The sequence below is a fragment of the Diorhabda carinulata genome, chromosome 4 (genome assembly GCF_026250575.1).
Source record: "Diorhabda carinulata isolate Delta chromosome 4, icDioCari1.1, whole genome shotgun sequence".
Classification (NCBI taxonomy): Eukaryota; Metazoa; Arthropoda; class Insecta; order Coleoptera; family Chrysomelidae; genus Diorhabda; species Diorhabda carinulata.
In genome coordinates, this window is record NC_079463.1 from 15,646,459 (window position 1) to 15,659,540 (window position 13,082).

A 13,082-nucleotide genomic window follows, 5' to 3' on the forward strand; every position below is an offset into this window, starting at 1 on the left:
TTGGGCTACGCGAGTACACATAAGTAACTTTTGTAGAATTGAGGGAGAGTGTCATGTCACCAATTACTACAAAAGTAATTGTGTGAAGTTACAATAAGAAAATTAAGATATGCTTTTTGTTTTATCTACATATCTGCAGTCTGTCTGTAATATAGTGATAAAAAGAAAAATGTGGGAGCAGTTTTATTATATGAATAATTTATATAACATTTATTTTCAATTGCAATAAGTGATTTTTAAAATACATAAATAATCAATGAAAACGATCAAATCTCATCAAACAGAAAAATATTATTCAAAGTGCAATGTTTAATACAAATCCCCAAATATGAATAATCAAATGAGATCTGTAAACATTTTAGCCAATAAAAATTCATGGTGAATTTCACAAATCACCCAGTGAATTGATAAGAAGGAGAGTTGCCACTTTTTAGTAGCTTCATGATATACTCTACTTATGGTAGAAGTATGTTAAATTTCACATGACTCCCCTGCATACTTTTCGTTTCACGAGATTTATGTTCAAGTTGCATTTGATTGTATTTTCTGATTGAATATAGCTTTGTATAATTAGAGAATATCTATTTTTATTTAAAAGTGTGTATTTCTTATGGTTAAAAAATAAGATTGTTTTTGTTGTATTTTATTTGCTTGAGCTGATATTTGCCTTTTTTTCTTGGATGGATAGATATGATTCATGGCATCGTTAAATAGTAGTAAAATCAGGGATACCAATCCACCACGTCAATGCAAGCTCTCAAACATTAGTACAAACAAACACGTTTTTGAACATTTGAAACATCAAGTCCTCAGTCTTTATTTGGCATTCCAATGATTTCTTCTTATTTCCGCAGATCAAAATTTAATCACTAGGTCAACGGTTCACTACACATAACGAAGCAGTTAATGCGTTGTTTAAATAACATGATTCGGAGGTACCTCAATCGGTACCAAAAATATTTCCATAGTTGGTTTAAATGCATGGAAAAGTGTATTAATCTTTATGAAGAATATTTTGAAAAAGAGTAAAGCCATATCGAATTATAAATGTTTGTTTCTATTTATTTATTTTTTAAGCGTCTGTCCACAACATTTTGTTTTCATGAGACAACAGAAGATGCCTTTTTTTCGAAAGGACGATATTGTTTCGAAGCTTCCAAATCTAGTAAAAACCAGTACTTTCAGATTATCAAATTCAGTCAGATTCTTTGACGACCTCGCCAAATACAGTTTTCTTTTAAATTAACGTATTGTATTTTACGTTCAATTTTTTTTCAATAAAGTTCAGTTTTTGTTTAACGCCTTCCATATCTTTTATTTTGGTGCACTTACGTAATACTGCCTCATTTGTAGAGTAAAGCGTACACAAATGGAGATTTTTTAAAGGCATGTTTTTCATTTATTAGTGAACTTATATAATATCCTGTCAATACTAATAATGGAAAAGCAATATGTAAGCTCACCCATAGTAATTTTACAAAAATTGAAAACTATCATAATTTCTGTTATCAGAGCAGTGGCAGTTGGAACGCGCCCCGGCACATTTTCTACGTATCTAATCAATGTATAAAGGTACCCTTCCATATTTGGTAGTGATACTACGGATATGTTTCAGGTACATTCATGGTTTTAAGCGTATTTATTTTCAGACGATTCCGACTCCATCAACGCATTATACGCTATAACGTTTATCCAAGATATTCTTGACTATTAAGAATGTATACGTCAATCTATCAGATATCGAGAAGTATACTATTTTTATTCTCATTTGTTCTAAATATCAAATACATACAACACTCAACAACATATTAACAAGAAAGTCTACCAAAGACCTTTTAGAAGAATAAGAAGAAAAAAACTTTATTGTCAAAAATTTGTTACAAATTTAATGATATGAATAAAGCAGAATATGAATAAAGCAGATAATAATATCAAATATACGACAGCCCCAAACTTTTATATTACTTTGGAAACTTCCGATTTGCTGCAACAAAACAATTTATGATTTATTGCCTTAGAAAACTTCCTTTTTAACTCAGTTTTTCATATTTTTAGAAAATTAGAAATTGTTCCTTTATGCACCAACATCAAAAATCCGATGCTGCAATTCATATTTTACCCATGAAAACAGTGAGGAAAAAAATTCGAATAGAGGATTATCTGAATTTATATATGTGAAAAATAAAAATACGTTTAAGTTCAACTTTTATAGTAAATATTTAGGTGGTATTGCAATGCATTCAATCAGGTAATAGAGTTGTCACTTCAAAATAATGGAAAATATCGCATCGTATATGAAAACTAAGTTTTCCAGCACCACATAGTCGTAGCTTAATACCTTAGGAAGTGGAATCGTTAAAAAGAAAATTTTCTCCATTTTCAGGTCCCTTCTAAATGCCAAAAAATACAAAAATATGAACTCTTCCTATATACAAATTCCAAATGATTTGTCTTTTGGAGGGTTAAAATTCGTTTCAAATTAGTCCAGTTTTCTTTAGTGAGGTGACATTGAAATCTACTGAAATAAGATACTGAAAAACAAATTGTCAGGCCTAGTTGTCACCGTCAAGTAGGTCAAATCCCCAATAAGTTCACGATAAAGTTTTCTCTTAATTTTAAATTTAATTTAATTAATTTAATTTTAAATTAGTTTCAATGGGAGTGGAATTTGGTTTACAATCACTCATATTGAATTTAATTAATAGTTTTTCGATAAAACTATAGTTTCATTATATGATTTAATGTTAATTCCTATTTCCCCCATATTTTTCATTTCAAATAGTTTTGCTAAGGATATATTTCAATATATTTCAAATCATTTCCAATAAGAAAGAAATCATCTACATAGAGTAACATAAAATTGAGACTGTATTTGCATTACTCGGAGAATAAGCATTTATATTTATTATTATATATTCTGAATCCTTGTTGTAGGGCAGTCGTAAGATTTTTATACCATTCCCTTGATGATTGTTTTAAACCATATATAGTTGTATGCAACTTACCCACCTTGTGTTGTTAATCTTATCCTGGAGGCTGTTTCATATATATATTGTTTCTGATAATTTTCCATTTAGAAATGCAACATTATTCTTAAACTGTTCAATTTTTATACTAGGGAGTTAGTTTCTGAGTAGTCTAAACCCTTCTTCTGAGAGCAGCCTTTTGTATCCAATCATGTACGATATCTTGTTATATCTCCTAACACATGCCGTTTTTATGAGAAAACCCATTAACAATTGATAGCGTTTCTACCTGCTGGAGATCAACAAAGTTCATGTTTTATTTGTTTCTAAAGCGTTTATTTCTTTATTCATGGCTTTCTGCCACATTATCCTTTTTGGATGACTCAACATCTGAAATATCTTATGGTATGTTTTCCATAAATGTTTCTGCATTCAGTGCAAATATGAGGTATGCTTCATTGTCTTATGGCTCATTTTCTACAGCATAGTTTTTATGCCATGTTGGTGTTTTTGTCATTCTTCTGAGTCTCAAATTACATTTGCTTACTGCATTGTCTTCTATTTCTTCTCTTTCATTAAGTCCATCAATATCATCTGTTTCTGTAATTTTCTCATTATCTATGTCTATAGCTGCTCGATTTGTTTTGCAGTAAAACTCTTCCTCATTGAATATAACGTCCCTTGATATGATTACCTTTCGTTCTGTCTTTCCATTATGTTCTGGAGTGTATGGTGTTGTGTAGTCTATTTAACGTACCATTCTTGCAAAATTGCTTAATATTTCCTGAAATATATTCACCTCCATTATCACAACGCAATACAGATATCTTTAAATTGAATTTTCTCTGAACTAGAATAACATATACTGTGAAACATTGATAAACCTCATTTTTATTTTTTATAATATAAACATAAACAAAATCAGAGTAATAATCGATAAATGTTAAAAAAACATTTGCCACCTTTATGAAAAGGGGTATTATAGGTCCTGCAACATCTATATGAACAATTTCAAGTATTCTTACCTGTTACGGACGAATTATGTCATCTCCACCCTATGCAACTGTATAAGAAAAGACGATGCCATTGTAAATAACTTGATTATGTCATGTAAATTAATATTATATAAAAGACCATTTTTCTGTTGTATAAGTAGATCTAAATTATAACTGTAACGCTGTTGTACCGAAAAACATTGTCGGGATAGTTAATTTGTAGTTTGACTCAGTAAATATATTTTTTAAAAAGGACTTCTTTTTTTATCAATTACATATTTGGCGCAGTCAGAAGGATTGTTCGGATCGTGCGAATTGAACGACCGATATTCGTTTAAACGATTCACCGAGACAATCGAATATCGTTAGTTAAAAAAAATCTGCCTGTGTACAGTGAATATTCAAGATTTTTGGATTCTATCAACAGTCTATTGAAGACCTGTTCCAGTTCATTCAAATCCGAGAATTAGGATCGCCTAGCTCCTTCGAGGAATAGCTGTTAATTGTAGTACAAGAGGCATGATCAAAGTAGCACTATTCATCTTTGTAAGACAGTCTATTAGAAGAAATTCCAACTGCTTTTAGTAAATTTACAGTTGGTTCTCTTTCTATTAGTTCAAATTCCAAACATAAACATACAAACGCCCACTCGACCTCCATTTAATTCAAACACTCCGAACTATATATTCAATAGGCAAACTAATGATTTTCCTTCTGAGCCTATACCAATACAACTTCGACCTATACAACACAATTTTCCTAGAAATTCTCAAGTCTTTAGACAACCAAACTCGAATACCTATGTATCCAGACCAAATCCGAACAACAATAGATAGAAACGAGAAAACGATAGATGATTACGACGACTTGATTACGACGACTTGACAACGACGAAAAACGAACTCAAGACGCCCCTGACGAAAATTAACGACACGATAAATTTTATCAATGAATATATTGTTCCAGATGTCTCATATTACCTATATTTTGAAGACTCAGCTCTGTATGAACCATTTTCAGTTTTTTCACAGCAATATTTTAAATTCTCTTCCATTAAATTAAAAAATGTACTAGTAAACTAATCGACGTTACGGATAAACGAGATATATTTGAAACAATAAAAAATTATCATGTAAGCAAATCCAATAATTGTGGCAAAAACGAAGCCCCTCAAAAAGTTGAGAAAAAATATCATTGGCCCGATATGAAAAAAATCAATTTACAACTATATTGATGAATGCGAAATATGTCAGCACTGTAAATATTACCGGTTTCTAATCAAAATCCATATGAACCTTACACTAACAGCCAACCATTCGAAATAGTACACATTGAAAATTTCGAAAATTCAAAATTTCTAGCAATCGTAGACAGTTTTTCAAAGTATTCTCAAGCTTATTATTTAAAAGCCTTATCAGGAACAGACGCAGTTAAGAATCTCATTAAATTTTTCTGTCATAACGGTATACCCAAACAAATAATTTGTGATAATGGAAACGCATCTGAAAATCAGTTGTAATGGAACTTCTAAGTCTACATAAAATTAAATTACATTTTTGAGACCACCCACAATCAAAGGGAATTGTTAAACGTTTCCAATCAACAATAATCTAATACTTAAGATTATTAAATACACAAGGATTCTCTGATACCCCATAAAAAACTAAAATCTTATACGTTATTTTGGCCTATCCACTCTACTGTAAAATTAAATGAACTAAAAACTAAAACTAAATCAAGATAAAGACAAAACAGAACTATTGTACGCAAAATTAATTCTGATCTAATTGAACAAAAAACTAGTCATTTAGAAAAAATCAACAAAACTCGAAGAACTTAAAATATTTGAACCAAACCTAAACATATTTATTAAAAGAAACAAAAGAAAAAAAACTCCAATAAATTCGATAAGCCGGTTAGTCTTAAAATCAATAAACACGAAACGTAAAACCGCAACAAGGCTAAAACGAGGTAAAATACATATGGACAACATCAAAAGCTCACTAGAAAGATAACATTCCTTCGACTTTTAACTTCATCTTATTATTTGAGATTACCAGAAATTCTAGAATTCCAATAAACTATCTCCAAGATAACCCCAGCCTACTACCAGTTAAACTCAGCAGCGCAAAACTAATTAAATATTATCATTAGATTTTCTACTACTCTTTGAACATGGAATTTCAAAATTTAAAATCTGAAACTCTAAAAACAATCGATTTAATTAAAACCATTAAAATAAAAATAGTAGAACTCCCGTATAATTTGAATACAGTTAATTTTATAGAAAATCAGATATAAACTAAATTAAGTGAGTTATTACCTTATCATCTGAGAACAAAACGTGGATTAGTCAATGGGCTTGGTTCAATTTTTAAGGTAATTAGCGGAGATTTAGATGATAACGATGGCGAACCTAACGAGAGACTTATTAAAGAACTTCAACAAAATCCAAATTCCTTATCACAAACGATCAAAACACAAAATACTCTAGCTATTTCTTTAATTGACGATTTTAATTCAACTATTCGACAAATTAACAAAAACAAAAAACTATTGGAAAACAAAATTACTATCATAAGTTCATTTATTCAAAATCAGTATAATAATAGTAATATTTCTATCAAAGACAGGTACTAAATATGTACGAAATTTTAAATTTGATTTTACAAGATGTCCAAAATTCCATTTCTTTTGCAAAAGCGGGTCATGCTCTCAAGTAAAATAAAACGATTTATTGAGACTCCTTCCTATTGAGAAATATACGAAAACCTTGAAGTAAATAAAAAGCCTGTCAGTTAAAATTTAAATTTGATTCCTATTTCCGAAAACCTCATATGTATCATATTGATTTGTTCCAATGCCCATTCTTGAAGAACACCAACCAAAAACTAACATCTCTCAAAATAAATTTATTTTAAAAATAAATTGTACTTCGTATATTTGAACGACTCATGCTTCTAATAACATTTCTAATAACATTTGTTGTGCATATTAGTTTTAGGACAATTGAATTCTGAAAAGTCGCTCAAGAACCTGAAACCAACAAAAGTAAAGAAAAAGCTGAAAATATCCATTTTCCTTGATCTGTGGCCTTTAGAAGCCGGATCTTCAGCCATCTCCACTCTATACAACTATATAAGAAAAGATGATACCATTGTAAATAACTTCTCTTTTATCAATAACATATTTCACTCTTCATAAAATCCAATTTCACCTATAGTTACATTTTCTATACCATGAATAAGATTGTGCGTAATTTATTTTTCTAAATTAGAATTAAAAATATGTTCTAATCTTTTGTGCCATAATATTAAATCATTACGTTCAATCTCAATGTTCAAACTCTCATTAACTACTTTGAATTTAATTTCATAGAGGTTGTTCCTGAAACCTGTACCTCAAATTATTATTTTTAAACAAATTTAGAACATAATATACATGTTAAGTACATTTAATTTCTTTTCCATTTACATTGCTTATAGCATTATGATCCCTATATAGCTGTAGCTTCTAGATGATAGTTATTTTTAGAAACTGCAATTTTAATAGGATTATTCAACAATACTAAGGTGGAAAAGTACCTTTTAACATTGACCAAGTGGTTGGTACAACCAGATTCTATATAAAATAATACATTATCAGCACTTACATTATTGGATGTCAAATCTGTCATAAAACAAATGTTTTTCGCATTTGCCGTTTCATCTCCATTATTTTCAGTATAATTTACCCTTCCAAGACTTCGTCTACTGGATATGATTTGGCTGTGTCCCCCTCTACCTCGGTTCTGAACTCTCTTATCTCTATTTAAATAATTTTTGTTGTGTTGAAACCTGCCGCAGTTTTTTTGAATGTGTCCTTCTTCCTCACAAGTGTAACAAGAAAATATTGCTGGTTTTTCCAATTTCTATCTTTTACATACTATACATACTTTCCTTCTCTCTATTTCAGATCTTAATTCCAGCTTAGCCAGTTCAAGAGTAAATTCTTCTTCTGGTAGATTTTCTAGCAGTGTGATAAACAATTTAAAATGATGCTGACATTGCGAGCAATAAACTGCAGACAATATCATTTTCATTTATTTACAACCTGATGCTCTTAATTATCTTATATCATCATATTCTCCGAGGAATTGATCCAAGTTTTCGTTCTCTCTCAGTCTCATACTCATCATTTTTTTACGGAGTATTAATTGTCCAGAGATATCTCTTTTTAGAATTTTTCTTCTAATGTTTTCCATATATCATATTCTCTAATCTGGTCTAAACATCACACAATTAGAGATTTAAATAGCCTTCCATTTTTATTCGATTTTCCATTTCTTTCGGATCATCGTAATAACTTGTAAAGAAACTCTTTCTTTATAAATTTTTTTACACTTTTTTCTTCCAATAAAGTTATTATTCGAAATTTTCACGTGTTATAATTAGTTATTCAATACATCCATTTTAGAATTTGCATTGATCTTACTAGATATTATCTTCCTGGTGTTTCTTTAAAATTCTTTTCTTATATGTCACACAATAAATTTTAATTTTAAGCAAATTCAAAAGTTCTAGAATTACAGAATTTCCATTTCATTGTGTGTGTGTTATTAACGATTTTGGTGCAAGATAAATTGTTTAACCTAATCAAACAAAATTTCAATGTCAAGATATTTTATTACTCGACATATTCTCCTCTTAATTGGTTACATTTATTAGAGCGAACCTGCAACGCCTCTAAGCCTTTCAGAAAAAATGTTTCCTCTTGATCTGCAAACCAGACCTCATAACTTTTATTACTTCCTCGTTAAAAGAAAATTTACGACTTTTTAAAATTTTTTTCAGTTGAGAAAAGAGATGATAGTCGGACGGAGCCAAATCTGGTGAATAAGGAGGGTGTTCTAGTTATTCAAACACTAAATCACGAATTTTTTGCATGGCAACATGAGATTAGTGTGCAGGGGCGTTGTCCGCAAAAACAAAACACAGTAATATCGAATAGTAATCTCCAGTTATTATTCTACCCTTATCCAAAAAATTAATCATGATTATTCCATGACAATCCCAAAAAACTGAAGCAAGAGCTTTTCCAGCAGATTTTTTGACACAAAACTTCCTAGGTCTTGGAGAACTAGAGTGTCGCCATTCCGTTGATTGTTGCTTTGTTTCTGGATCGTAGAAATGTACCCAAGTCTCATCCATAGTAAATAATAATTATGAAACCTCTATAACCTTTTTTCAGCACACGGTTGCCTAAATGATTAAGAATTTATTAGTTACAATTTAAATTATTTTTTTTAATTTCAGTAATTCTTTGATACTATTTTCTCTTAGCTATTTACAATTAATTGTATTGTATAGTACTTGAAAACACTATATAATTTTGTTCCATACTCATGTTTGTCTATATATTATAATAATTTTAAAAAATGCACTGTAACAGAAATTCTTCTTTCCTTTTCTAATTTAGTATCCTACCCTAATAATTTGTTTCCTCTCAATAGACACTTTTTAATACACTGAGATGATCCTCCTTACTTCTATTCTCTATAAAGTTAATACATATGTTATTAAATTCTAGGATCTACTAACTTAAAAAATATAAGTCAAATTCTTATTTTTCTGTTGACCACAGAATTATAGTTAATAAGAGAATATTTACACTTAGTAAAAAAATGAAACCTAACAAAACCTTTGTCTTTGAACAAAATAAATGAATGGAATAGTTTCCTTGAGAATCATGAGTTCTTAAATAGAGGCAAATGGCATGTGGCAAGTGGCTTTTTAATGGACATTATTGAGAAATATGATTTGTGGCTTAATGTGGTAAACTTAGGAAATTTATTTCAGAATCGTTAAAATATAATACATCATTTCCAGAAGTATCTACATCTGTGTTATAGGGTTATGAATTGGAATTTTGAGGATAGAAATCATTATTCTGAAAATTTGCATTAATTAATTAGATGAGTACAAAATTTTTTCGAGATTGATTTCGGTTTACATAATTTGCGAAATTTGTACCGTACCTTGTATTAGTACTCGTAGTTATGGAATGAAATTTACCTATAATCAGTAATATCAATGTTTTATTTGTACGAGGTCGTTGGTCTGCTGTGTCAGCAATACGACATTTCCTTATTATTAAATATAACAAATTTGACTTTATTTATACGAGGTCGTTACTATGCTGTATCATCTGTAACATCTTTAAAAATATTAGCAACGCTAATGACGTAACAGAATTAATACGTACCTCTCTCTTAAATGAAGAAGAAAAGTTTCATATTACTAAACTCTGTAGGAAATACTCAGATATATTTCATAGAGAATATTCTCCCTTAACTTCCACAAATCAGGTCAAACACCAAATAAAAACAAAAGACGAAATTCCCGTATACACGATATCTTACTGATATCCTTTCATCCATAAACCTGAGGTTGAAAAACAAATAAATGATATGTTAGAAAGAGCCATCATCCGTCCAAGCGACTCTCCTTGGAGTAGCCCAATTTGGATAATTAGCAAAAAACCTGACGCTTCTGGTAAAAAGAAATGGCGCATTATAGTGGACTATCGTAAACTTAATGAGAAAACCATAGATAATCGTTACCCTATTCTCAACATAACTGACATTCTCGACAAACTTGGCCGATGTCAATTCTTCTCAACTCTCGATTTAGCTAGTGGATTTAATCAGATAGAGATGCATCCGGATGATATCAAGAAAACATCTTTCAGTGTTAAGAACGGTCATTATGAATACCTCCGTACGCCATTTGGAATAAAGAACGGACCTTTAACCTTCCAAAGGGTAATGGATAATGTCCTACGAGAATATATAAACAAAATCTGCTTCGACTACATGGACGATATAATTGTGTTCTCTGTATCCCTTCAGGAGCACATCGTCAATTTATAGAAAATCTTCCAAAAATTAAGAGAGAGTAATTTAAAGATTCAGCTAGACAAATCAGAGTTTTTAAAGAAGGAAGTTGCATTCCTTAGTCACATAGTTACGCCAGACGGGATAAAACCAAACCCGGAAAAGATTCAAGTTATCCAAAATCACCCGATTCCGAAAACGGTTCGTGAAATAAAATCATTCCTAGGATTGCTAGGATATTATTGCAAATTTATTAATAACTTCGCGAAAATAATTAAGCCTTTCACGTTGTGTTTGAAAAAGGGCGCTAAAATAAATATAAACGATCCATTATACATTAAAACTTTCGAAGATTACCTTACCAACCAATTTTAGCCTACCCCGATTTTACTAAAGACTTTATCATAACTACAGGTACTAGTAGTTTTGCTATTGGTGCAATTCTATCCCAAGGCCCTATTGGTCAGGATAAACCAATTTCATACGCCTCACGCACACTCAATGATGCAGAAACATCCTATTCTACAATAGAAAAGGAACTTTTGGCCATAGTATATGCTACAAATACTTTAGACCTTACATTTTTGGTAGAAAATTCCAAATTGTTACAGATCACAAGCCCCTATAGTGGTTAATGTCTCTGAAAGAGCCAAACTCACGATTAGTACGTTAGAGATTAAAATTAAAGGAATTTGATTACGAAATTGTCTACAAACGAGGTATATCAAATGGTAACGCGGACGCTTCAAGTAATGTAGAAATTTAGCCTGTAGATTCAACACCATTTCTCGAATACATGAAAGAATTCAACAAAAATCTTAACCAAACTCTCAATCCAGAGGACTCTTCCATAATTGCCCAAATACACCGTGAAAACGAAACGGTACACACAAATCAAGAAGGCCCAATCTTAGGAATACATATTACCGACAGACCCCTTAATAATTTTCACAACCAAATTATTATAATAAAAGTAGATAAAAACCCTTGTCAAGAAATTAAAAAGCTTTTCGATAAGAATGTCAGAACTAGATGGCAACTATATGTTACCAACGAATCTTTTCAATCTCAAATTATAACATTCCTTAAACAATATGGGGTTCCAAAGAAACAATATGTATTTTACTTTCAAATTGACGACAATAAAGTTTTTTATAAAAATATGTGTAGATTCATACCAGAAATATTCAAAAATTCTGCCTTTAAATTACTCAAATCAAACACCCTTCTATTTGATGTCCTTAATGAAAAAAGGCAACTTAACCTAATAAAAAACTGTCATGAAGGTATAACAAACCACAGAGGTATAAATGTAACTATTCAGGAATTGAAAAATGAATATTTTTGGCCCAAATTGAATGAAGATGTAAAAAATTTTATAAATAATTGGAGCATATGTCAACAAGCAAAATATGAAAGACATCCCCCTTTAATAAAATTACAGCTCCAAAACCCATTAAACCATTCGAAACTGTGCATATAGACGTTTTTAAATTTGATAATACTATGGCATTAACAATTTGCGACAGTTTTTCCAAATGTGCACAAACATCACTTTCAGCTATTCACGTCTACCAATCTTTATTAAAATTCGTTTCCCGTTTTAAAATACCCGAAAATATAATCTCAGATAATGGAATCGAGTTCTGCCAAAATATGATCGAAGAATTTGCCGACTTATATAATATCAATTGGCATTACACTCTTCCATTCAACCCAAATAGTAATTCAATTGCAGAAAGGTTTCATTCAACTCTCCTAGAACATATGAGAACTCTTTCAATTAGTAAACCAAAACTTACCCCTTTCGAAAAACTGAGTTATTCAATTATAGGATATAACAATTCTATACACTCCGTGACAAAACAAAAACCAACAAATCTAACTTTTGGACATCTAGAACTTAAAGATCCATTTATTATAAACTCCGACGAACAACTTATAAATCATCAACTCAATGAACATAAGGAAACAATGAAAATATTATATGACAATTTACATAAAAGTTTATTCGAAAACAAATTAAAAAATTATTGAGAAACGAAAAACGCTCTGATCCTCCTACTATCGAACCCGGTACCATAGGTTACAAAAAACAAACAGACAGACAAGCAAAGACTAAACCTCATTACAAACCCGAGCATGTTCTGAAATCAGAAGGGATTACAGTTACAACTCCTCAAAAAACCTACCACAAACTTTTATTCAAACCTCCCAGGAAAATGACCAATTACAGGATGACGATCC

At 30.5% G+C, this 13,082-nt stretch overlaps 1 protein-coding gene across 1 annotated transcript in view; it reads left to right on the forward strand.

The window, feature by feature from the left end:
* LOC130893259 (uncharacterized) overlaps window positions 1-4,213 on the forward strand; it is a 47,203-nt gene extending 42,990 nt beyond the window's left edge. The window contains exon 4 of the mRNA XM_057799206.1: window positions 2,056-4,213. Coding sequence (XP_057655189.1) covers window positions 2,056-2,125 — 70 coding nt within the window. The 3' untranslated portion in view covers window positions 2,126-4,213. The remainder of the gene's footprint in view (window positions 1-2,055) is intronic.
* The last annotated feature ends 8,869 nt before the right edge of the window (window positions 4,214-13,082 follow it).